Below are 27,483 nucleotides of genomic sequence, written 5' to 3'. Positions count from 1 at the left end.
AAAAGACTGCAAAGTCAAGTGTTCCTATCTGAAGAACTGCCAGAATTAAGACTGCTCTATGCAGTTTCTCCTGCAGCCTGAAATCATCAGGGAATTTGGCTGCTAAAATCTAAAAAGTCTCTACGGAGTATGCACAAATCTTGATTATATATTGTATAAATGTGCCTATATGTCTGAAAAGCATACCCTTTCATGTATCAAATACTTTTTGAAAGTATGGAAATCATTTCAAATGAGAGGTTCCCAAAATCACTGGCAAAAAAAATATTTTTTTTCTATAGTCTAATTTAGTGAAACAGCTGAACCATTTTGTTTGAAATTTCCTGAAATAATTCACCAGAGACAACGGTAGTTATAGCCCGTTTCATCCCCAATGGTGAAGATTTAGTGAAGTTTTAAGCAAGTGAGCATGAAAACTTATAATTGGGAAGTATTAAGCACCTCTAACTGTATTCAAGGAGAATTGCTTTAGCACAGACTGCAAGACATTAAAAGAATAAAATATATTCTGCCTACACAATTGTGGTGATCCCCAAAAGAAATATTTTAATTTCTTCTATTCTGAAATGTAGGACAATTCACTACAGCAAGATAGTGGGAAAATAGGAAACTGTATAGCTGCACACATTAACATATCTCCTTTTAAGTGCAGGCAACGTCTTTCCTTACAAAATATGAACTTGACAAAACACTTGGGACATAAGATTACCTGTAGCGATTTGGTGGAAAATTACTGGAATTGGCTCTGTTGTAACTAACACATCTTCATCGTTATCAGAACTGGAAACGTAAGTGTTATCTACGAAAGAAAAACACCTCGCATGGTGAAGTTCAGTTTTGCTCTGCCAGCCCCTTGCGACATTGCCCGTCCCACCCTTGTACCATACAGAACCACTCCCCAGATGGTTAGGGAAGCTGAGCACTATCATCTTCCTGCATGTTTTTTTTCTCTTGAGACAGCTAACAAAAAGAAAAATACCAAAAGGATGGAAGATTCGGATCCAAATTTTATACAAGCAAACCCCTGGAGTCCCATGTCATAGATTTCGTGAATCACACCAAGCACTGCTCTGAACTGTCCCACAAGGCTTACGGGGGTCTGAGCCAACCTTTTCCAAAATGAAGACTTGTTCTATGCTTTTTGCTATGCCTGACACTAAAACTCAAGCTAGATCTGCTGTGCAGAGCGGAGGCTGCATTCAGAGCTGGGTGTGAACAGCCCATTATGCAAAATACCTGTGCCTCATTTTGCCTAGTCACATAAAGGTTGTTTGAAGTATCTTCTAATCAGTGGATAACCTTTCTTGTGCCTGATTCAGGAGAAAAAAAAAATTCCTCCCACTTAACAAAAATGTTAGGTATGGGTATGAATATGGAAAGTCTATCCCAAAGTTTCTTACAAAACGTAGGGATTAGGTTGAAGGGGGTGTGTGTTGGTTTTTTTGTTTGCTTTCTTTTGCTTTCCAACCAAACGTTTAGTAACAACAAACAAGGAGCAGCAAGTTTTTATGTAGTATCTGCAGAAGGTAATTTTGCATGAATTGCTGAACTGCCTATGAAAGTAATAATACTTTGGTTTCTACTGATCTGGGCTGAATGGAAACATGGTCTAGAGCAGAAAGGCTGACAATTAAGATAATCACAGATAAAGAGACAAATAAGAGAATTGAAACAAGGACTTGATCTATCATAATTCCGAGCATTCTTGTCCCACATCAGCAAAGTGCGTGAACTCACGTGTAATTTTAAGCATACTGCTGCAATCTCAAAGCCTTTGACCACAGTGCTTCCAGCGAAATGTTAAAGATGTTAACATTAATCGAGCAGTAAATTCAGTCACATTATCCTTTGTATTACAGAGGTCATTAGCAGCCTGTGTCAAGACGAAGCCCCGGTGCTGCCGCCCCTTTCTCGCACAGGTGTACCACGCTGCCCTTGCAAACTAGCAGCTGCATTGCCACACGCAGACAGGCGCGTGGGGCTTTCCCAGCCTGTGAAACAGCCTTTCTGCCACATTCACACGCATCTACCGCGTCTGACACTGTCCCACACCTTCGCCTACTTCCACTCCTGCGCTGTCCCACGAGGTAACCTGCGTGATCTGCGCTCAGCTCAACGTACATATAGGGCACGCAGGCAATTCCCGCAGGAGGCCGGCACCACTTTTCCCTGAGCTCTGCACTCCAGTGGGCACAGCAACTTGCTCCATCAGCTCAGTCTGTGTCTGCTCGGCTACGTGCTCGGCACAGGGATATGTTTTTAGAGCCACAGCATCATGTGAATAAAATGGCGTTCCTCCAGCCATCTGCCACCGTTCACTCCTTCTCCCACTTTTGTCTGTTGGCAGGACAGGTTGTGAACGATGCCTCCAGGACTGCGGCATCTCACCCTCTCCACGAACCCCTGCCTTGCCTCTATCCGCATGCTCCACCTTGCTGCCATCGCTTCAGTGTCAGCCTCACCATGCTGGGTGGCTCTGGGCATACACAACACAGGCCCACTCCTTTCCCAAGTACGGGGAGTGTAACTTACTGCTATAGAGTTTAATGAGCTGGAACATCAGAGGCCATCATTTGGCTCTAAATGTACCTAACACCATATATATGCATGGGAGAAAGGAAATCCATGTGCTAGAACTTATTGCTGTATGAAAAAGTAGGAAAAACGACATGTGCTGTACAGAATAGACAATTACCAAGATATACATATATGGAAAAGAGGACTGCTCAATTACAGGTTTTATAGATTTTAATTATATTTTCATGCCCATTGTCATTCCTTCTTGGTGGCTGGATAATATGATTTTCACTGCCAAGCTTTTGTTTTCCTTTTCTATTTGGCAGCCATTAGGGTTTTTTTCTTTCCATCAGTCTAATGAAACTTGAAATTAAGATACTGGGTTTGGTTTGCCTTCTTCAACATCCAGTTTCTAACACACTACACCCAGGAACACCTCTCCTCTTAAGTGGAGGGCCTAGTGCCTGGACCTAGTGGAGGGATGCAGCAAACCACTTGCTGCCAAACTGGTTCTCTCTGTCTCTGCTACACTCTAATGAGGTCTAAGAAAAGTATGTTTCTGTTAACACATGTGTAACCCACAAATCACCGGGATAAAAGACTACAGCAGTTCTACAAGTTTGTGGCAGCCAACACATATCACTCCAAACATATATTCATTAGCAAAATGCTTGTTGCTGTAATGGTTCTCACAGGAGTCATGATTCACTCATATTAATGGGACTTTAGTCTACTCATTGATGTTATATTCTACAATTGCTCCTTAGGAGCATTATTTTTCCCCAGTTGTGTCCATGTTATCAGAAAATAGTTACAGAGATATTTTGCTGGAACTGTTATTACCTGCCTCTCAAATTTTCAGTGATATTTTCACAATTTCGGCAATGTATATATAACTTTGAGACATTACTGTCTCAACACTATTCCTATTAAGTTCTTCAGCGTGCCTTTGTGAGCATATATTTAGCTTTCACTCGTAATTATGAAACTTTCAAACACCCTCCATTATTGAAAGTTGTCATGTCATATTACGGTTCCCGTAGGTATGATTTAAAGCTCAGCTGTTTGTAATCTTTTGATGCTTTATGAAGCAATTCAGCAATAGCTACACACTGTTACCAGTGCCAAAGCGGTGATGCTGCATACATAACAGCAATGCAGGGAGCTAGAGTATATGCAGTACGCAAAGCTCTTCTTATAGTATCTAAAATTTACTTGTGGTGGTATCACTTTTGGCTGAATGAACATCGTTTGTATAGTAACTTAATCTCTTCTATTTTCATATATTTATTGCATGCATTAGCAATTTATCTGATGATCAACTCTGACAGCCTTCTCTCAGATTTCCAAATTTGATCCACTGTGTATTACACACTCTCAGTTTCTAGAGGATACAACTTTGGTATAGCTATGCACTAATGGACTTAAACCTTGATCTGTAAAGACTTATCCTGTGGGAAATTGAATTTGATGAGCACGTGTTGCTCTGAACTCTATCAACTAGCAGTAATACTTGAAGATCATCTTCCAGTTGAGGAAGACATCAGCACAGAGCTTCCCAGACCGGACATCATCGCACCCTGACACGTCCCTGAAACATCCCTTAAAATGCATGCCAGAGAAGAGAGACATAGTCAGCAGCAATGTTAAGTTAGAGATTTAGGACAAAGAGAGGAGACAAAGAATCTGGCTCACCAAGTCAAAACGAGTATTTTTAGCATCAAAGCTGTAAAATGGCAAAGAGTCATTATCATTCCTAACACACTAAACACCTCTTCATCACAAAGCAAACATAGATACTGCAAAAGCTTGAGATATGAATGAAATCAGCTCTTCCAAAGCCTTGACCAGTAAACACGTGCAGCTGGTTTATGCCCCCCTCACCAAGTTAGCTACAGTATAAAATGTTCAAATTCTATCTGGCTTTAAAATACAGGGGGCGATGGCAGAGAATATTCACTACGTTTTAGAGCTGCCAAAGTCACTCAGGCTTGTAGGCCATCAGGGCGTGCTGCAAATAGCATCTGTAAGGGAAGTTTGAGGTCTGTCAGGCAGAATTTTGCCAGGAGATGAGATTGTGTGCTGTGGGAGTAAACTGCTGGTTCAGTGCTCCAGCTTGCCATTTAGTTAGGGGTTCCCAGAGATCACGTTTTGCACCTTGATAATAGCTTAATCCCTGAAATGAATAAATCCATTACTGCCTTTTAATAAATCAAACCGTTAATAACATACGATGCAGATTTTTTCAACTATTTGTCCCTCTGTTCACTGTGAGGTCAATGTTGTAATCAGTAAATTAATTTAATCACTGGTATGACTGTGTATTTTATGAATCTCAGTTTCTCCCCCTACTACATGTTGAATAGATTCTTAGTAGTAGTAGTTTTCCCTCCAGTTTTTACTGGTATAAAAATATGTCTCATGAAGGCTGTTAGCATTCTTTCACATAATCCATTGTATTTAGCATCACTGCTGATGCTGATTTCTCTCTATCTGCTTCAAACACTCTGGTGTTTTGAACAGGCAATCTACTGCTTATCAGTGAAGACGATCAAAGCCTCACTTCTTTAGGGATTCTAAAAGAAACAAGAAATATTTCTTTTAGAAATATTACAGAGATGTTACAGATAAAGATCAAAAAAGGCCAGCGGGTTTCATATCCTTCATGGTACTTACACTATTAAATACTCCCAGGTGTGAAATACCCAATGTGGTGCAGTCCAACAGTACTACCATTTACCTTTACTCGCATGGTGCCTGTCTGCCCTCATCTCCGTTTCCATCTCCTGCTTCTGCTAACCTCTGTGCCACCTGAAGTATCTGTGCAGTCTCTTTGTGAAGGAAATTGGGGCAATAATCTAGCTGAAAACTAGCTTTTGCTCTTGCCTGGTTGTCTTTCATATGAGTAATTCCCCTTGTCTAGATTGGCTGCACAGTTACACAAACGCTTTTGCCAACCCAGCTCAGAGTATGAAAGGGAGGCAGGACTGAGCAGCTGGGAACAGCTTTGCAAGCTTACATTACCAAAGACATACCCATAAACCCTTGGCTCCAGCTGACCCTGAGAAGCATCAGTGCACAGTCCACAGGCTTAACTTGAAGAATGTGAGTAGTCTCATTAAGGTCTAATGCAGAAGTGCTTTGCTGGCCTCACGCCAGACTGCTCAGCCTCTTGAAAGATCAAGCTTTATCTACCCTGCCAAAGAGGAGTTGGGTGCTTTCTCACTCCTATCACTTTTGGCTCCAGACACGGAAAGCATCACAAACTCCAGTCTCTGTAAACTTGTGAACCAGGTTTTCTCACCCTGACCCAGCTGATAAATGTCGCCTGGAAAGGAGAAATGACTGTGAAAATAATCTAACTAATGGAAAATGATTAGCACAAGGATACACCTGGAAGACATCAACACCCTTTCACATATTCTCATCTGAATATAGCAAATTGTGGTAACATGCATACATGTGTCATGGACAAGAATGTTGCACTGTACCTGGGTAATCCTCAGAGACATGCACTGAATAGGATATACTGTAAAAAGAAAAAAAAAGAAACAACAGAATTAATAACAACATTAACTGCTGGCATAACATTTTTTTCCTGCTGCTGTATTATTTTATGTTTATTTATAGGTTCCTGACAGTTTCCAGGACAGAAGGTAACAGCTATTTTGATGGCTTTTGAAGTGCTCAACCCAAAAAAAAAGCATCATGCCCATTTTGAAAGCTTACTTTGCTAAATTGGCACATCCCAATTTCAACCTTCTTAAAAAGAGTATCAAGACTGCATTATATTCGCTTTAGAGTAACATTTCACCATATTCGTACTTATGCTTAAAAAAAAAAAGTTGTTCTTTGAACACCAGAACTAGAAAACCCCAGTCTTCCCTGCATCTGGTTTCTGAGGTTGACTCAAGACTCAGTAGGAAGCCTTTCTTGATAGCTGGGGCACTTCTGTACGTTCCCATTAGTCTCAGCAAAGGCTCTGGATGGCTTGGGCTCCTTCCTCTCATCAAAACCCCATATTTATAACAGTTTTGGCAATTTTATTTGATACCTGTACCTCTTTGTCAAGCTGAGTTCAAATCAAATTTGAAAGAGCCAGTCACTACATGGATTACCTGAATCTATTTCATCAGAAAAGAGTCATACAAACACACCGTCCTGGTCCTCCAGCTCAGCACACATGTGCTTTCCCTACCACCCAGTGAGATCTTCACTAAATTCACTGCTGAGAGCAAGACAAATGGGCATGATGATCTGCTCAGTTATCTAACTACCCACCAAGTCCTTCTGATTTTTTTAAGGTTAATGTGCGTCTTCATTCTGCATTAAAAACATTCAACTCTGCAGCACACTGAAAGCTTTCTGTTGTATAATTCATGTTCTTTCCACTTTTAAATCCTATAAGTGGTATGTATCAACTTACACATTTAAATAATACATGGCATGTGTTCATGTCTGTAGTGAGTTAACCAGACAGACAAAGGCAGGATGGCACAGTCCTCTTAATAAATTTTGGTATGTATTGTACATTGCTGAAAATTGATTCAGTGGATCTTTCTAAATTACATGAATGCAACTTTCATGTAGACTATAAAATAAAACCATGTATGATTTTTTTTTTTCTCTCTCAAGGACTTCCATTAAATGAGCTCCACTTTCACAATCCAATGGCTGTAGGAGGCAATCAATACGAAAAAGTAGGTTCCTCACACTTTCTTCTTTAAGTGAATCTATTACGCACAGCTCTGTCACCTGTTTTTGCACATCACCTGTTCTAGCGTAATTCATTTTATGTATTGTTTGACTAAGGGACAAAGATGCCCGTTTCTTCAACAGCTGCAAATGTTCACATAAACTGAAGCAGAAAGAGTGTTTATTACAGCTGACAACAGATTTAGCCACACAACTCTTGAAAGCCTCAGTCAAGCCAGAATTAAATCCCATCACTGTCTAAATTCAACATTTTATGATTTTTCTCTTTTAATTATTTTTCAGATATTTGGAATAGGCAGCATCTGTATCCCCTCATCTTGGAGTATTTTCCCTAAAGACTGGGGCACCTAAATCTAATTATCTGTCATGGCATAAAATAGGACTATCGTAAATAGGAAAATATTCCAAAATAAGGAAATTTTATATCTCAATGTGGAGAATTTTGCCCTGTGGTGCAACCCCCCCCAAAAAAAAAAACCCACCAAAAATCTCCTCAAGAAGTTAACTAAGGGCCTGTTCTTACCAAAACCCATCTTCTAGACATTGTGTTTGTAACCATGACTTCTACTACCGAAAGAGGTAGTTCAGTCTTACTCTTTTAGACTGGCTGCTTGCATACCTCTGCTGCCTCCAGAATTGCTGTGTATGGGTTTGTTTGACTATTGTTATATAGGATTATCTTCAAATGTGGACTTTTATTCCAAGAAAAGAAAAATCTTTCTAGAACTCACTCCACACTCTAATTTAAAAAAACATCTAAATCCAACTTAAAAACTGCAGGAAAGTAGGGAAATTCCATGTATGTATATAAAAAAAGTTCTTCATAGTGAGAACAAGAACAGGGGCTGAAGAAGCTACAGAATTTCCATCAGTGCAGACATTCAAAACTCAACTAGATAGGGCCCTCAGCAACCTAATCTAACTTTGAGGTTGGACTTGACTTCGAAGTTCACTTCTGCTTTGAGTGGGAGGTTGACCAGGTAGTCTGCACAAGTCATCCCCCCCATAATTACACTATGCATGTATGTGCAGAAACCCTGTGAAAATGTGTTTCTCTTCCTTCTTCTTCATCATGTGGTATCTGTGGCAGCAGCAGCTGTGGCGACGTTAAATGGAAACTAGTAAGAACAAAATATGCTGTAGGTCTTGTGAGATGGAACTAAAATGAAAAGGTTCATGAAGATGCAGGTTAGAAATAGTCTCAAACCAGATCCTGTAATGACTGTAAGCAAATTCAGGGTCTGACCCAGAGCCCACTGAATCCAGCAGTGGTCTCACCACTAAGATGAATATTATCAGAGAGGAGAAAGGAAAGGTAAAAATCATGTAAAGTAAAATTATTCTGTGATCCCAGTAAAAAAAAGTCCCCTTACAGAAAAAAATTTGCCACCAAAATCTGATGTCACCTCCATCTGAAAAGCATTAATAGAAAATCTATCTGCCAAACCAAAATTAAATGGTAGTATGTTGGAAATAGCAATGGAATCTGATGAGCCTGAGCTTCCACTTCAGAGGAAAGTGTTTAAAGGAGATGTGAACCAAAGATTAAAGAACAAAATGCCTGAAAATGTGATATTTACTTCCAATTAAAATAAACCAGTAGTTTTTATTAGAAACACTACTGACTTAGTTTAGGAACAGAACAAACTTAGTTTAGTCCTTGACTCAGCAGAACTATTAGTTTACTATGCTGGGTGTGTTTAATCTGAAACTCTTACACTCTTCACATACAAACTGTCCACCTCCCCCCCCCCCGGGAATGTCCAATTGTCTTCTTTCCATCTAAATTCACAACTTCAGCACATGTTGGGATCTCTGTGCTGCCCTCTCTTCAGTGTTCCCGTATCAGTGTACTCTGAGAAGTATCAGTGAAGCATTATGTCAGAGAACGCTCTTGTGGAAACTGCCTTTTAGATAGGCCATTCCTCTCACACATATTTAAACGTGTATTTGGGGAGAATAACTGGCTTGTTTGAGCCCCCAGAGAGAGGTGGCGGTGTTTTGTTTGGGCTTGTAATCTTACGTTAGTTATGAGCACGCCATGGAAGCAAGAAGCGGAAATAAAGCTACGGAACAGAACAAAACTTGGTTTTGTGTCCCAGCTTGCCCCTGCGATTGTCACACAGGATCACACTTTGGCACATTTTTCTGCACTCAGGATAAACTGCTTCCTACCGACTGTGCACCTGATTTGTCAGAAAACAAGATATACCAGGCTAACAAAGGTCTCCTAAGAGGCTCCTGTCCTGCAGCCACCCAAGTGTTTTCCCACTGATTTCAATGAGATTTAGAGCCAAGACAGAAACACAGGACTGTGATGGCTTACAGCACCTTCAAAAAGCACAGACTTCAGTGAAGATGCAGATGTTCAACGCGTCTCAGTGTTAAATCCTCTCAGAGCCAAAGAAAGCCTTTACTGAAGCAGCTTTCTTGTTTAAGTACTCAGAAATGCAACTGGAATTAATTTAGGCCTGGCCCCCACGTAGAAGTACAATATGATTATTCCAGTGAGGGATGTGATTTTTCCTTCTGGCAATGCAGTTCCTCTGTACAACCCTGTTGCAGTTACATTGCTATAAATACAGCTTATAGCACTCTAATTTATTTCCATTCCCATAAACACATTCTAACCAGACAACCATCGTCCTTGCTCGTTCAGTTATATTGCTTCAGCTACACGAACACAGTTAAACTCTCGGGTGTAAACAAAGCCTCGATGGTGTTATTTCTGTTTTATTCAGCTTAGACTCTCTGCAGAAGGCATCCTACAGTACAGTTTCTTGACCCTTAAGCTCAGAACAAGCTTCATACTAGAAATGGCCTAGTAAAATTTTTGTTGTTTAACAAACAGTAAAGCACTATATGAGAAATTAGTGAGAGTTGTCATGTTTCACCGCTTGTGAGTTTTTAATGTAAACTTCTTATTGCCTGAAATAATAACATGTAAATCCACAGTCTTAGCTTAGTAACAATTCTACTCACAGGGGACGCCTTGCAAGCATTTTCCAATGTGTTTTAACCATATCTGTTCCTTCTTCAGAAAGATTATCCGCAAAGGTCCATCTGCATTTGAGAACTAATTCATCAACTAGATGGGGATCCACCACATAATTGCTATTTTTCAGATTAATATGTCCCAATTTCAGCAGATTCACCAAAAGCAGATTCACCTGCATTTGACGTAACTATAATTTCTCAAAGCTAGTTAAAAAGGAGCCCAGAGTCCAAACTGATTATACTACCAGGCAAAATATTATCCCAAAATTGAAGCTCTGGGGCAAAGAAAAAAATCCATGAAAACTGAAAAGGCAGCGAAGCAAAAATTACTGCGACAAAGCACATTCATAAAAAGGAAGAGAACCAGTTTCACCTCTTTACATCAATTTGTAAGATTGTTTCCCGTGCCTTGAACTGTAGTTTTTACCTATCACGGTACAAACCCCAGGATCAGACATGCACCCTGAAGCCACAACAGTGATGCTGGAGGGGGAGTGTATGACTTCCCATCAAATTCAGGTTATCTCAACTCTCTATGCCACCTGTAGTTTCTCTCTAGGAAAGAAATCCTTTAAACTGAATTTCCAGCTGTTTTGCACAGCAGGAACAGCGTGAAGCATCTGGTACAAGTCTAAGATTTATGCCTATGGAACGGTTATGACAATTCAACCAGCTCTGTCCCATGGCAACAGCTGACTTACTGCCTTATTAAGTGTGGAAATTGTGATATAGTTTCTCTTCCAGTTTTAGCTGTCTCTACGAGAGCCAGAGCTGCATGTGCTAATGTTGTAGGTTGCAAACTTGCTGAAGAGAGGAAACAAGATTTTTTTGTCTTGCAGAATCTTATGGTAGTCTAATGCCAATCTGTAACAAGATATAAGAAAAGAGTAAATAGGACTTTCTTAATCTTAATGCATCTGGAGCTACAGAATTCAGAAGAGATTATTTTTTGTTTACAATATCCAAAATCCCAGGTCTAGCTCCTCAGTGAAGTAACGCAGTAAGTTAATAGGATGCACAAAACTTTATACCTGAAGAAAAATACTAAGACTCAGCAAAGTAAGCTACGGACAAACATGTAAGATTAAATGCTACTGTGGTATTGATTATATGGCAGTGTCAACTTCTGAACAAGTTGGTGAGCTGAAGAAAAGATCAGTGAAACCTTGATAAGAAAAATAAAATTATACTGGTGAAAACTTTGGGCCGAAGGGCCTTTTTAATGACCTGTATAACATTTCTGAAAGCACAGCATAATATAGACCTGATGTTTTTACTCTCTTCTAGGTGAGGCAGTAAGAAGGAATAAGAATAACGTCCAATTGAACAGATGCAACTGAAATTGTATTATTTTACCCATTTCTAGCTATCAACTCTCAAAATTACTACTCATCTTCAGTATCTACACATAACATGCCTCAGTAGAACATTTCATGAATGTCCACTAATTATACAGAATATATTCCCACTCCCATCTTCACTCCTTTGTTTCCTTATCTGTGAAAATGCTTCCAAATTCTTTAATCGATTCCTATTGTGTTCACAGCCTTTAGCCTCCTCTTCTACTGCAAGACCGCTATTCGATCCTGAACCCAGACCCTTCATACTATTTTACTTCTGACTAGACTTTTTCCTCAAATGAAAGAAAAATGGTTCTAAAACGATTCCACCATGCACACAGGCCACTCTCTTTTCTAGTAACTGGTCTGAGATCCAGTTTGAAACCTAATGGCTTGGCAATAAATCATATCACAAATACAGGGTGGAAATTATGAGTTTCAGAAGACGTACTGTGGGATCCCATCCAAACAAAACTTTCAAGTTGCATTCCTGAAATATCTGACCTTTGAACAAATGCCTTGAGAATTGGTAGGAGATGAAGGCATTTAGGCATTGGCCAGCTGAAAAACTAGGTAGGCTATGTACACAAAAAATTTTGAATACTTAACAAGAAAAAAAAATTCCATTAATCTTTTCTTGTAGTTGACCTTATTTGAATTAGGAAATTCTCTGAAGAGAATTACAATTCAAAACTAATAGTTAAACACACTGCAAAAGGCTTCAATGCCAAGTCTTTCTTCCAGTTTATACAAAGATGACATGTATGCAAATAACAGAAGAGACCCAGCAGCCATAAGCAGCAATTTTCTATGGCAAAAAGATCTCTCTGCTTAATGGACACCACCAAAAGACAAGCCTTCCAAAGTCTCAGCCTGGAGACAACCCTGTTGTTCTATGTTGAAAACAGAACAAACAAAATAACTATAAAAGCAATTGAAAAATAAGCAAAAATTACTACGGTGTTACTTACAGCTAGGACAAAGAAACTTAATGCAAACTCTCCTTTTGGTGCTCCAACTGCCACAACCATGAGTGAATGATAAATGTTAGGTTTTTTGACAATTTATGAACAAGTGAATTAGCAAAATACTTCACTACTTGGTATGTATGACTACTGTGCTGTTAAACACTTCATTACCTTTCAGTGGAGCTCTTAAAAAACAATGCAATTACACTACAGGAAAAATAATCTTGCTCTTCCACTCTGGAGCTTTTGAAAGATTCCATCAGCTGAGGAAGCACTCCACTGAAGCTCATATTCAGAAATATACATAAAACTATGGCAGCATTCTGAATTTTCTTATCAAGTAAATTTTGTAATCAACTATTGCTAGCATTCACAATGTCAGTAGTAAAAAATACGGAGACTTTAAAAATGTATTTATAAAGGTACATTTATAATAAAATAACACACATTTTATTGTATTGCAAGTCACATCAATGAGTGAAGTAAATACTATTCACTAATACAAATCAACAAGTACTGCATTCCATTCATTCATGATACCTTGAAAATAGTGTGCCAGTAATGTGACAAAAACATAAATGGAACTGAAAAAAGTTCTAGTTGCGTAAAACACTAACCACAAAGTGACGTGCATCTCCAAACAGACAGACAGACAAACAGTAGTTAGAATAACATGAGTTAGAAATACAGAAGATAGCACATGACATGACATGGTCCTGAAAATAAAAGTCTGCATAAGGCTTTTTAAAATACAAATAAATATCCAGGCTTTTTGCTCTCTCACACAGTGAAAGAAATACTGAAGCACAGGACTTGTGTCTCTTTTTAAGCAGTGAAATAAAAACTGATGTTATTAAATCAAATAACAATTACTGAAAAACAACCTTAGTATCTTCTGGAAAAGAGAATTAGAAGTCTCCACAAATGAGACAAAAATTAAAAGGAGGTGGACCTAAGTTTTCATGCACATATTAGCACAGCTATGGAAAAAGTGACTGTTAATCAAGGGCAGCAAGAATAATCTCCTTACATTAAAATTTATTTTATTTTCTGTTGCAGAATTTAGAACTTGAATTAAATCCCACTGAAGTCCAAGGGAGACTTTAGTACTTGACAAAGAAGATACAGGCAAGTTGCACAGAAAATACAAGACTTCTGGCCCTACCACACTCCTGGTATTTCTAGAAACGAGCACTTAATCGCTTTGCTAAAAATTTCAAGATGTATTCCAAAGGGTGCAAATTTTGGTGAGCACTTTTTTTTCTTTTTTTACATTTGCAGCTTGCTACACAACTGGACTGTGAACCATTTCACATCCATGCTATTTTCTGGATTACTGATTAAAACAAGCTTCATGGATTTCTAAACAGCTTTTGAAGTACCCTTTAAAATGTTTTGAATGTGTGTGTCTGCATGTCAGCAATTTGTTTTCTGATATACAGGCCACCTTAAATCTCCTTCTGAAACACATTAGTTTAACGAGTTTCCATATCCATTGTGATCCAATAACTGATGACCCAGCATCAGTCACAGCTATTTTTTGCTGCTAGATAGAGCCAGGTGCTTGCACAGAATTGAAATTTGTGCACAAGCTCCTTTCACTATATGTCAAAGCTCCCCATGGTGCCCCAGCAATTACACAGAAAAGAATAGCAAGTGACTCTGAGTAATCTTTTCCTCTAGACGTTGGAGAATGCACGTGTGTGATGACACATGAAAAGTCCCAGGCACATCTATTGATGAGAAATGAGAACTATTCCAAAGAGAGATGAGCAGTGTCAATGCACCAAAACTGGCACTGCTTTCATTTCTTGACATAACCTGGAGGAACAGAGGTGCTGAGTCAAAGTTATTATATGTTTGCATTTGTCACTAAGAATAATTGTGCTCCTGGTCCTTTCACGCAACCAAAATGCACCTAAATCAAATGCTGAACATTATTCATAAAGCCCCGCTTGATTTAGCATGTTATTCAAATAAAGGGGATACAGAAGACTGCAGCTCAACCATTTCCCTTTTGCAAAGCATCCAATGAAAAAGGCACGGCAACTTCTAGTAAATGCACTGAAGTCTACAGGATTAATCATCACTCCAACAAACACGAGGGCACTCCTAAAAATAAAAATAGCACTTACGAAATAAGCAAATCAAGGACACTTGGGGAACAAAAAAAAGTGCGTGCTGTGTGTCATTCTAGAAAGAGTTACATCAAAATATGGCTATGTGTGCAAAGCCAGGTTGCCCACAATCAGACTGTACGAGAATCAGACCATTTCACCCAGAACTACAAAAGCCACCTCTTCTTGCAGTCACCCTGTCTGACCAGGTCCAGCTCCCTCCCCTCGACACGGATACTCTTTAAACCTTTCCTCTGTGTTCTTCCTTCTCTCCACTGCTCCCTGTAGTTTGAATTCTCCCTCCATCCTCCCCATTAGCTCTTCATCCAATTTCAGTCTTCCCCAGGACACTGAGCGCAAAACAAACTCAGGACAGTAACCTCTTGACCCAGCTCAGCTGCAGCCAGAGCAGCAGATAAGATCGTAGCCTTTGGGCACCTTATTTCCAGGGTTGGGCCCATCTTCTTCCACTATGAGTTTTCCACAGTTTCTTTTTTTTTTTTTTTTTTTTTAAGGAAGAAAGTTTTTCCTCTCTTCAGCTTCTTTCTTTTCATTTTGGAGCATTGCTGTCAGAAGCAACCATGATATCCTCTTTTTGGAGCCAGTTAAGAGTTATCTTAAAGCCATGAGGTTTTGGTCCACAATGTTCCTATTGGAAGGCTGTTTGGGGGCTCTTGTGGCTGTAATTCTAGTAACTCAGTTTTCAATTCAGATCAATTCAACAGAAACCCCCTGTCCAACCCCTGTATGAAGCCTCTCTGTCGTGATCTTTCAAAACAAAAATAAAAGGACATAAAAAGAAACAACCGTGATCCCAAGGCAGAGACACAAGGCAAACTGCAAACCGAACAGTTACAGTGATCTAAGCAACAGAAGAGAGCATCTTGTCATAGGAAGTCTTACCCCATCATTTTAGCAGATAATTCCAGCATCTTACCAGTCATTAAAAACAAAAATAAAGCCCATAGAAAACCCTGGATACATTCACTGTTTAACTTCATAGTGTTCCTAACAAGAGGAATGGCTTCTTTCCTTTACATGCAGTGTTCAGCAAAGGAGAAAAGTCTTAGGCATCCTTCTTAGACCACTCTACACATTCATTAATTAGTTGGCATTTTGCTTGTTTATCTAATGAGGTGTGCAACAGCCAGTGCTGTGCAGGGAAAAAGTAACAAATTTAGATACACTTTCTCTTCAGTTCTTTGAGGTATCTCACAGAATTCAAATTTTTGCCTTCACCCTGCCCCCCCCCACCCCCAAAGTCGCCAATACTTCTTGGTATAGCTGAAATACTGTATTTATGGCCTAACACTATTTTTTCCTGTAAGTTCCATACATATAGCTTCCATTAACATCAGTACAAACTCAATATATAACTTCCAAATACAGAATTTGAATGTCAAACTACGGCTTTTAGGAATATTCTAAACTAAAAGTTTAGAAATATTCTAAACTAAAAGTGCATATTCTTGCACACATTCAACGTAACAAAATCCCATAGGGCAAGATTTTCAATAGATGTTACATATGAAATTGCCCAACCCAGTTTATTCATGCTGATATAATGCATTCACATAATTCAGGACTACTGGCATACCTACAGACAGTTATTTATTTAATGCTTACAGGTACACACAGTCTCCTGGTCAAGTTAGTAAGGCGGTGTCCACCACCTCTGAAAACTGCTATATTATGATACACCACAGACCCACATCTGGCACACATTTTAATCACAGGCGACAATCACTGTTCCCAACTCCTATGCCACACAGCTGCAAGGATTGCTGGTAGACCTGTGGGGTTGGCTCATCCTCATGTCCCATTACACGAACATGGTCAAACCCACAGTTTTCTGTGGTTAGAGACACAAAAGGAGGTGCTATCCAGCTAGCTGCAATGCCAGCAGGCTTTGCCTCCTCAGCCCAAAAGACCCAAGAATTACAGCGGTGCAAGGGACAACATGAAGCATGAGAGTGCGTCAAACTCTCACCCCTGGAGCCTCACTGGGATACCTGTAACATCTCTGCCGCTATACCACAGTCATAAACAGCATGCACTCATGAACAGCAAATAAAATGGAAAATTCAGTATAAGATGACAACAAGAAAAGATTTTTTTTTTTTTTTGCTTTCTTTTCAGATATGACAGTTTCAGTCTGACGGCACAGCTACACTTCAAATACAACATTCAATCCTGGGTGTCCTTAGCATTAGCAAGATGTCAGTAAATGGGGGGCAGTGCAGGAATCATCAAGAAACAATCACCAATCTGGCAGAACAGGTTGGCGAGCAAAAAAAATTAAACGGGTTCAGACAGCTAGGTATACAGACTATAGCAAAGCAATGAGCAAGCGTGGTAGGAAATATGATTACTGCTAAGACCTGTTTTCCAGAGCGCAAATATGAAGATGGATATCATATTTACACGATGGTCCAAGGGAAAATGGCAAGCCATACTCAGGTGAAATTAGAGGAAAAAGTATAACTTGGCTGAAAATCAGCAATGGAGAACCCATTAAACAGTGAATTAGTCTCCCAGGGAAGGGGTAGAGGGCTAATCACATAGCCATTTAAAGTCAGGATAGAAAAGGAGCTGAAGTAAAATTAATGCAAAAATTTTGCATTGGGAAGGTTACCAACAAACATGTTTCCCATTGCTAGTTTCAATGAGTTATGAATGAGTAAAATGTTACTTGCCTTTCTCACCAGTAGCTCGGAAAGCAAAGTTGTAGGTTGAATATGACATTGATGACTCTCAATGTGACTCATGGAAAAAAATTCAAAGCATACCCCTGTACTATATTTCAGTAGTGTACAGAATAATAGCAGCAGGGAATTTCAGCTCAAGCACTTTTTATGCATTTGAAGTGGCAGCAGTGGCTAAGTTCTGAAACAGTTCTTCCACTAAGTTCTCATTAATTTTAGCTGTTCCTGAATATCACACACTGATGTCTTCTTCATGACAGAATGCAAAAGAAAGCATACTGCACTATTTTTTGTTGCATTTGGGCATATTTAGTAACAGCCCATCTAATAACGAACAATTTCTAAAGACATGGGCTGTTCTTGGGCCAAAGAATGCTTCTAGATGCATGACTGCTCACAAAGTATTAATTTGATACTATACCCAAACAACCATACCTGAATATAGTCTGGCAGACATTCCTACAGAAAATGCTAAGCAAACTAAATAATAAAAGATAATTTTAGTACCCTACCCCAACATGTAGTTACATTTTGAATACCATTTTAATTTGTAAAGATACAATTAAAAAATCCCTCCACTAGTCCTAATTAGATCCCTGTCTTCTCAAAAAACTAATTACATGTCAGATGAAGCACTGACTTAGGAAGCCCCTGTATTCTTGCAAAGGCAGAGGTAGTTCTATTCCCAGCTGTGTTACAGTGACTTGCTATATGCCTCCCAGCAAGAAAAAATGCACACATTTTCAAAAGGTGATTAGTAACTACGAAGATTTCTAGACACAGATTTACCTTTCATGTGTGCTGACCCTCTACATCTCCAACAGAAATCAGTGGGAACCATCAGATGTTTTGAAAAATAAGGCCTTATAGTCCAAATTTTACAAAGTTAGGCAACAATAATTGTGCAGAAATAGTAGTTAGACACCTAAACTGTTTATATTCCCTTGAAAATCCCATCAGTACATATCCACCATTTTAGATAATTCATTAGACTCACAAACGTATAAAAATGTCCATTTTATTGTGGATTTCTATAGAAATTTAGGTATCTTCAAAGGGATTCGGCTGCCTATGCACCTTTTATGAGGCCAGCATGTAAATACCTTTGAGAAACTGGTAAAATAAGACTTATGCTAAGGTACTCAAAATTGGTACACACTTTTCAAAATACACAATAAAATCCTGGCGCCATTAAATTCAATGGGCAAAACTCTCACTGACTTAAAAAAAAGTGAAGCTTTAGCCTGGTCTCAGCTTCTTGACCAGCAAATCTGCAATAAAACAATGTCAGAGATGATGTACTCCCTTCATCCTTTCCTTACTCTTTTCTCTGTCTGTACAGTTTAACACACTCAGCCACCAAAACGATCACCAAAATTTGGAAAGCATCCTGAAGATGGGAAACGGCCTGTGAGCAGTAAGTTTTGTAATCAGACATTCTATTATTAAGTATTTCCAGTAAGTCTAGAGAATGAAAGTAAACATGGCCAGAAAACTTCAGTCTTCTGCTAATGTGAGATTAAAACCAGTCTTTCGCTACTACAGAGCTCTTAATCTGAAGATCTCCTCAGAGCCTTTAATAAAGACAGCTATGAAGACTAACGTAAAGAAAAATGAGATGGTATAAAGAGAACAGAAACAATTAACCTATAGAATGAAAGAAAAAAGGATCAAACACCAAAGAATAACTCCTCCCTTCTTGATGTCTCACTGACACCACATGCACTTGCAGCGATTTGAAGAACTGTTCAGCCAGCAGCGTCCCAGACTGCAGAGAAAGCATCAGTGGAAGCAGTAATGCAGCTGCAAGTGCTTGTCACCCTGTTTACTGAGGCCATTGTACTGAGGAACCTAAATTCAGAGATTAAAAAATCAGATTCAGACATCTACACTGCACAGGCAGTGGAAGCAGGGACAGGTAACCTGGGAGGAGTAGAGGGACGCTGCCCGGTTGTGTAGGGATGGGGTCAGGAAGGCCAAGGCACAGCTGGAGCTGAACTTGGCAAGGGATGCAAAGAATAACAAGAAGGGCTTCTACAGGTACCTCAGCCAGAAAAGGAAAGTTAAACAAAGCGTACCTCCACTGATGAACAAGCACGGTGACCTAGTATCAACAGATGAGGAGAAGGCTGAGGTACTCAACAACTTTTTTGCTTCAGTCTTCTCTGGCAACTGCTCTCCTCACCCCTCCTGAGTCAATGGACAACATGATGGGGACCAGGGGGGTAAAGCCCCTCCCACTGTAAGGGAAGATCAGGTTTGTGACCACACGAGGAACCTGAATATATACAAGTCTATAGAACCTGACAAGATGCATCCCAGAGTCCTGCAGCAAGTAGCTGACACAGTTGCCAAGCCACTCTCCATGCTATTTGAAAAGTCATGGCAGTCAAGTGAAGTCCCTGGTGACTAGAAGAAGGGAAACATTGTGCCCATCTTTAAAAAGGGTAGAAAGGAGGACCCTGGGAACTACCGACTTGTCAGCCTCACCTCTATCCCTGGGAAGATCATGGAATAGATCCCCCTAGAAGCTATGCTAGAGCACATGGAGGACAGGGAGGTGATTCAAGACAGCCAACTGTCTTGAATGGCTTTACTGAGGACAAGTCCTGCCTGACCAACCTAGGGGCTTTCTACAAAGGAGTTACCACAACAGTGGACAAGGCAGAAGCAATAGATGTCATCTGGCTGGACTTCTGTAAAGCCTTTGATGCAGTCCCCCACAACATCCTTCTCTCTAAATTGGAGAGAGATGGATTTGATGGGTGGACTGTTCAGTGGATAAGGAATTGGCTGAATGGTCACATCCAGAGGGTAGCAGTCAATGGCTCAATGTCCAGATGGGGATCAGTGATGAGTGGTGTCCCTCAGGGGTCCATACTGGAACCAGTGCTGTTCAATATTTTCATCAATGACATTGACAGCGAGATCAAGTGCACCCTCAGCAAGTTTGCAGATGACACCGAGCTGAGTGGTGCAGTTGACAGGCCAGAAGGATGGGATGTCATCCAGAGGGACCTGGACAAGCTGGAGAAGTGGGCCTGTGTGAACCTCATGAGGTTCAACAAGGCCAAGTGCAGGGTCCTACACCTGGGTTGGGGCAATCCTCAGTTTCAATACAGGCTGGGGGATGAAGAGATTGAGAGCAGCCCTGCGGAAAAGGACTTGGGGGTACTGGTGGATGAAAAGCTGGACATGAGCCGACAACGTGCGCTCGCAGCCCAGAAGGCCAACCGTACCCTGGGCTCCGTCAAAAGCAGCGTGGCCAGCAGGTCCAGGGAGGTGATTCTGCCCCTGTACTCTGCTCTGGTGAGACCCCACCTGCAGTGCTGCGTCCAGCTCTGGAGCCCTCAGCACAGGAAGGACATGGACCTGTTGGAGCGGGTCCAGAGGAGGGCCACGAAAATGATGTGAGGGCTGAAGCACCTCTCCTACGAGGACAGGCTGAGAGTTGGGGTTGTTCAGCCTGGAGAAGAGAAGGCTGCAGGGAAACCTTATAGCAGCCTTCCAGTACTTAAAGGGGGCCTATAGGAAAGACGGGGACAGACTTTTTAGGAAGGCCTGTTGTGACAGGACAAGGAGCAATGGTTTTAAACTAAGGGAGGGCAGATTTAGACTGGATTTAAGAAAGAAATTTTTTACAAGGAGGGTGGTGAGGCACTGGAACAGGTTGCCCAGAGAAGTAGTGGAGGCCCCATCCCTGGAAACATTCAAGGTCAGGTTGGATGGGGCTCTGAGCAACCTGATCTGGTTAAAGATGTCCCTGCTCTTGCAGGGGGGTTGGACTAGATGACCTGTAAAGGTCCCTTCCAACCCAAAGCATTCTATGATTCTATGATCTACAATTTAAAATCTGGGCCAGTTTTACCAAGATCCAAACTGTCTTCCCAGGCATGTTGGGATACATAAAACATACACAGCAGTGGGTAACTGAACTGCAAGTAGTTCAAAGTAGGCAGAGTCAAAATAACATAAATATGAACACTTGGGAAGATTATTTTTTTAGTTTGAGGGTTGGGGTCTTGGGTTATTCTTGAGGGAGGAGAGTTCACAAAGAAAAACCTTCAGGTAATACACCTCCAAGTGAGTGGGTACATTGCATTTTAATCTCCTCAAAAAAATTCCCCTGAAAAACTTACCAGCAGGCATGGGTCAAACTGCTCACCTGCTCACACACTTGTTTATCATCAGAGGCATCAGTGATGTGAGTCATGCGAGCACCTCGATCAATAAACACCCCCATTTCTTTCACAGCCCCCTCGGGTGCTACGAGGCTACTGCAGAAGGCTGTTCTTCCAGAACAGAAAACCAGGAGCTTGGTGGCAGAGTGATTATAGTTCACTCCATTTTGAAAGGTCACTCACTTTCCATCATCTGATAGTGTCATTAAGCCCAAGAGAAGTGGGATAACTGTTTGAAATTACTGCCTGGGGTGAAATGGAACAGTAAAGCCATATCACTTATTTGCACCAGAGAAATTAAAAGGAAAAATAGCAGCCTCCTTTCACACCAGGACACATATAGCAGAGAGCCTGAAAAATACAGCAGGAATTTACTGCTTAACGAAATACTTACAGTGATATTCTAAGGCACAGAAATTATTACTGTGGGAGAGTCCATGATGCATTAATCAAAACACATTTGAAAAGCTTCATCGTATTTTTAAATTACGCTAGCCTGTGTGTGATCCGGCCTCGCGAGGACCCAGCCACCTCCCGGGGCGTGCAGTGTTCTCAGCTCCTACTGAGACGGCTGTGGAGCAGAGGATGCTTGGCGCTTTGCAGGATAGGGCCCTCAGTGCTCAAAGGAAAATCTAACCTAAATTTAACCTAAATGACTCAATCAGATCAAGCAACTTTAATTAACGTTTAACAAGAACGTGGTTAGTGACGTAAGCAAACAAATTTCAAGCTTTTAAAAAAAAAAAAAAAACCAAAAAAAAAACCCAAAACCCACCACCACACAACACCTTCGCACTGACCATCTCACCTCCCACGTTACTCAGCAGCAAAACTCTGGCTGAGTTGAAGGAGACAGAAATAAGCCTCCCTCCCTGCCCCAACCTCTCCAGTTAGCGGACCACCACAGGGCACACCTATTGCTCTTGTTCTCGACCGCATTCTCTCTGGGCCTCAGCACTCATGGAAACACCATCAAAAGTGCTGGGACGATGCCTTGGCGGGAGAGGCATTGATAGCCCTCCTGTTTTATAGGTGGGAAACAAATACCCAGGAATGACACTGAACTGTTTCAGCTCACACAGATAGTCAGTGGTAGATAACAAGAGGTCTTTTCTATCACAGGCACCAACTGCAAGACCATCCTTTCTCATATAAAGTTCTTCAATGCTAGCAAAACTATTGTTATCCACAGGATATGAGTCTTTCACATTGATTGACTCCTGCCAAATACAGGTATTTTCAATCCCAGTAGAAGGTTTAGAGTTGAGTGAGTTTTTGCTACATTTTTTCAAGTCATCAGACATATATAATCAAAATGTTACATCTACTACCTGCCTAATTTAGCTAGGTGTACCCAACTGTGAATATGTTGTGCAATGAAATTCCAACTAGTACAGACAACACAGATTTGCTCCTTTGCAAACTGCAAAACCCTGCCACTTCCCTTTTTGAAATAACAGAGTAGAACGGCTTACATGAAGGTAACTGCTCTGCATTTTCAGTAAAATAAAGATTTTGAGTTTTACTTTTGGAACACCCACTATACATTTTTTATCAAACTTCCACCAAACATAGTCACAGCAGTTGACCATTCCATTGCCACTGCTTCCCAGAGCAAGGGGATTTTAGTGACCCCACATTTGCTAAGCTGCCTACAAACAGAATTAGATGAGTAGTAGCCAGTTTGATTTTTTTAAAAGCTTGAAAATTTTACTAACATTATGTCCTGTAAATAGTATAAGAAGCAATGGGAACAAGAGGTAATTCCACTGGGAAAAAGAGATATAGCTATACCTCTTATAATTAGGGCAATGCATTTATACAAGACTTTACTGAGCATGAGCACTCTTGCACAGTCCCACCAAAAGGACCGATGTATCATCGCCATAAGCTTTACAGCAGTGGCAAAGCCAGTACAGAGCTTGCAGATACCCGTTTTCTATAGCGTTTCTGTAAGTAAAATTGGCAGAAAAATCATACAGAGCCTGTTAAGTGACTTTAATTTACAGACAAACAAATCCTCTGCTTATAGATTTTCTTCTTGTTTTTTTGAAAACATTCTTTGCAACGCGGATCACTTTGAAATACGAGAAAGAAAACTGCTCTTGTATGATACACTTCACTAATGAATCCTAGCTTTAATGAGAAATTACAATAATTCAAATTCAATCTCTTAAACAATTTGTTGTCCCTCACCTTCTGTGAATTCACCATGTCATTCTAACCTAATGAACTGCAGCGTAATGCACACTACATCTTCCTAACATCAAAACCACTTGCCTCTCAAAATGGTAATTAGAAATAAATGAAATTACAGAGAAATAACTACATTTTGTTTGTTTGATTTGTTTTAAAAATAAAAAGCAGATCCTGCAGGACACTGGATCCACTACTGAGTAAGTATGAAATGAAGCTAAATTCATTTGATGTACTATATTTACTTTATTAGATCAGGAGAGAAACGGAAATGCAACAGCGTACTGTAAATGTGCCTAATAAAGTAGGCAAACACAGGCATCAACAACTTCCACAATGTATTTCCAGTGAGCTATATTTGTTTTCATCGAAGTATTTGTGTAAGCAGAAACTACAGTCTAAATCTAAATCTGAAAAGGAAAACAAAAAGGGCAGAGTTAGTTCAGACAACTAGAGATCTAGGCACGTAAACTACTTAATTTAGGAGTCTATTCTTCTTTCCAGGGTCATGCAATCCCCCACTGACCTCGGTGGATCTCACACCCTGAGAAAAACAGAATTCCAAGTCAAAGGTTGTCTGTGTTTGCCTCTCCTTTTACACCCTCTTCTTTGAAATCCACAGGCACGAATGAACCTCCTTTCCTTAAGCAAGAACTGAAAAAACATGCCAGCCCCTCTTCTATAGGAGAGGGCAGGGGAAGAGAGGGGCAAGGAGAGGGGATGCTTTAACCCAACGAATGTGTGGGACCGAAAAGATGTGGAGAGCAACGTGAACTGGGAATGCTTAGCAATTACATTTCTAAACTGAACTGCTCCTAAAACCAGTGGGAGCCCCGACACCCATTTCCATAGGGAAGAAACTGCTTCAGTGTGGTTACAAAGCTTCATAGAGGATCAGGCAGGGAGATGTTTCAGTAAGTGAGCATCCAGCATGAGAGATGGAAGTGAACTGTCCGCTTTATGATCCATTAAGAGATCTAGCCATATAGAAAACAAAGGAGAAAAAATGATAATTTGCCCAAATCAGTTTGCACTCAAATCATACTCAATTTAAATAAACAGACACAAGGGTTCAAGGAGTTCAGCTCTGCCTAGACACAAATGAAAGTAAGGCAAGCCAGTTTATTAATAGACAGATAAAACCATCCGGAAACGGCCTGATGAGTCAGTACGACTCAGCAGCTGAGGGAGATCTCCACAGCTTTCACACGATGGGCGCCTATGACAAGGTCTACAGCTGAAGCCACCGGTGGCAGCAGGCAGCTCTCTGGAGCCCAACAGCTGTAATGGAAAGGGAGGCACTCGGCACTTCGCTCGGGTTCCTGGCAGGTTAGGTGACCATCTCCACACGCAGTCACACCAGCCAGGGAAGGAACCCCGACAGCCTGGTCCGAGCAAGGGAGCCCCAGGGGAGCAGGGGCTGCCCCGGGGAGTTACCGGCTCCATGGGCTGGGGCTGACACCCAACACGGGGAGTCAGCGGGAGAGGTTCCCTGCAGCACTTTGCAGACGGAGGGGTTACTGCCAGTGGGACACTTTATGAGGTGCCTGGGAAGAGCGCTTGGGAACTGCCCAAGACTTACGATGGGAAGGACCAAAGGTGGGCCAAAGGTGGTCTGGGGGGGAACAAGCAAGGGAAAACAGAGGGACAGTGGGATAAAAGAGGCTGGTCCTGTGTCAACAGGTCAGTATGCTTGCTTGGCCATGCCTTGTGCCGGCTAAGTGTGGGCTGGCCTCTCATGAGCACCAGGCTGGACTACCTGGTGAGCAGGATAAGAGACTGGGGGAGCCTATGTGTGTGTATATATATATATAAATATATATGTGCATATAGTGCCTACTGGAAATATATACTCAACCTCACTACCAGCTGGACTTGGGGACATGGAGCTGCGGCAGCCTCACCTCTGGCAGGCTACCAGGGTCGGCAACTCCTGGCAGATAGCGTCTTTGTGCTGGATTTACACAAATAATTGTCAGCTGCTCATTTGATATCCAAATAGGAAGAACTATCTACCCACCAAAGTACGGTTAAGGATATCCTAACTATAGTCCTCACAGCTCACAAACTTCCAAAGATCAGTTATGACAGAACAACATAGAAAGCTTTCCAGATGTTCTGCCTGCGCAAACTTGATATCTGAGAGTAAATACTAACAAACCTAATAAAAGGTGTAATAATGATGTAGAAACTCTAATGCATGATCTACACTTCTACTGGGGAAAAATATTAACTTAAAAGTCACATTGGCTTGCCAGAAAACAAGTCTGGGGTGATAAATACTCATTTGTGGTTATAGGTTTGTAGCTTTACATTCAGCTGAGCCATCAGTGCCTTTGAACAGCTGAGACTGATAAAAGCATGGTCCAGTGAAAACAAACCAGGATGAGGTCTGAGCTTTGCACCTGGCAACTGATGAACTCCTTTCACATGGCTTTGAGCCTCATGCTTCCTTTTCCCCTTCTGCAAAATGCTTTGAAAACTACAGATGAAAAGCCTATGTTTATTATGCATTATATTGAAGCCTTACACTCCAAAATAAGATACAAAGTAAAAGTAAATTAGCGGCCAAATTCTCAGATGGTAAACAGCAGCCTTCCCCTCATCCCAGCTGGTAATTTTCTCAAACCAAGAGGCCAGCTCACAAATCAGTTCTTACTTACTTTTCACCTGTGACAGGAAACTTCTTAAAAACTGCTTGCAAAGCTGTCATACGTCAAAGCCTCTACCCCCAAAAGCAGCTAGCGTCCCTGGCCACATCCGACAGAGCCGAGGCCAAGCGGGCGAGCGAGCTCTGTCCTGGCAGACCCACCATGCCACCATGGGTGGCCTGGGGCAGTGCTTGCAAAAGGGGCCTGGGACAATCAATCTCTGCTGAGGACCTGCCCCAGTTTCTTCCAAATACAGGCTCGGATAGCCCCGCAGCTTGGCACAGCCCCCACGTCAGCCACGTCGTACAACTGCCAAAGTGGGAGCCGCGTCTGAGCTGCTTGTCAATTCTGGGCAGCTCACGTTGGTCACTTCTTTGCTGTGACTACCCAGCGGTTCCAAAGAAAATAAGATCTGTGTAAGGGGATGCAAGCAGGATCAGACCTTTTGACCGGTAAATCAATTGACACACAGTTTGTCTGAAGATCAATGTTTCTCTAATGTCTGTTGCAAAGTAAAAATATCTTTTCTTGATGACTCATTTTCCACACTAAAGAACATCAGTGGGTGGGAGAACAGAGCTGAAGCAATTCTATTTTTTTCCTCCTGTCACTATTGTAGCAGTTCTAAACTCCAGCATGAAATAGAAATGAAGCACTTGCAAGATGTTTCCAGCAAGTGAACTGAACAGCACTGTTTTGTTACCTCTTTTGTCATCATTTTTATCTAGATGCATATTACATTCAAATCATTTCAGCACTGTTATGCTTACCCTCAGAATCTGACCTTCCAAACACAGAGGCAGAAGTGGGGTTTTTATTGCATAAACTACTCAAATGGATGGTGTGTTACTTGCAAAAACTTCTTCGCTGCTAGTGTTGTGAGTCCAGGCACGCTTCAGTTAAGTTAGGACCAGGGTCCCTATGAATTTAATGAGAATATATTTATCCCACAGGATTAGACTAAACAGCATGTCAGAGTAAGGAGTGCCTCAGAAAACCTCTGCAACATTGCTGGACTCTGAAACTCTACAGAGCTCAGCAAGGGCTTTCTCCTGTCCCAGTGCCCCCCTACTGCACTATGCTTCAAGTGGAGAT

The 27,483-nt window shown here is 41.1% G+C and overlaps 1 protein-coding gene across 3 annotated transcripts in view; it reads right to left on the bottom strand.

The window, feature by feature from the left end:
* The window catches only part of PARP8 (poly(ADP-ribose) polymerase family member 8), a 120,938-nt gene that overhangs the window by 59,481 nt on the left and 33,974 nt on the right, over nt 1-27,483 (bottom strand). For all 3 annotated transcript variants that reach the window (XM_075527394.1, XM_075527396.1, XM_075527395.1), the window contains exons 3-4: nt 6,009-6,046; nt 710-799 (exon numbers count right to left, since the gene is read on the bottom strand). In XM_075527394.1, the coding sequence (XP_075383509.1) occupies nt 710-799; nt 6,009-6,046 (128 nt within the window). The remainder of the gene's footprint in view (nt 1-709; nt 800-6,008; nt 6,047-27,483) is intronic.

Source organism: Mycteria americana, chromosome Z (assembly GCF_035582795.1).
Source record: "Mycteria americana isolate JAX WOST 10 ecotype Jacksonville Zoo and Gardens chromosome Z, USCA_MyAme_1.0, whole genome shotgun sequence".
Classification (NCBI taxonomy): Eukaryota; Metazoa; Chordata; class Aves; order Ciconiiformes; family Ciconiidae; genus Mycteria; species Mycteria americana.
This window is presented reverse-complemented; position numbering and strand designations above follow the sequence as displayed.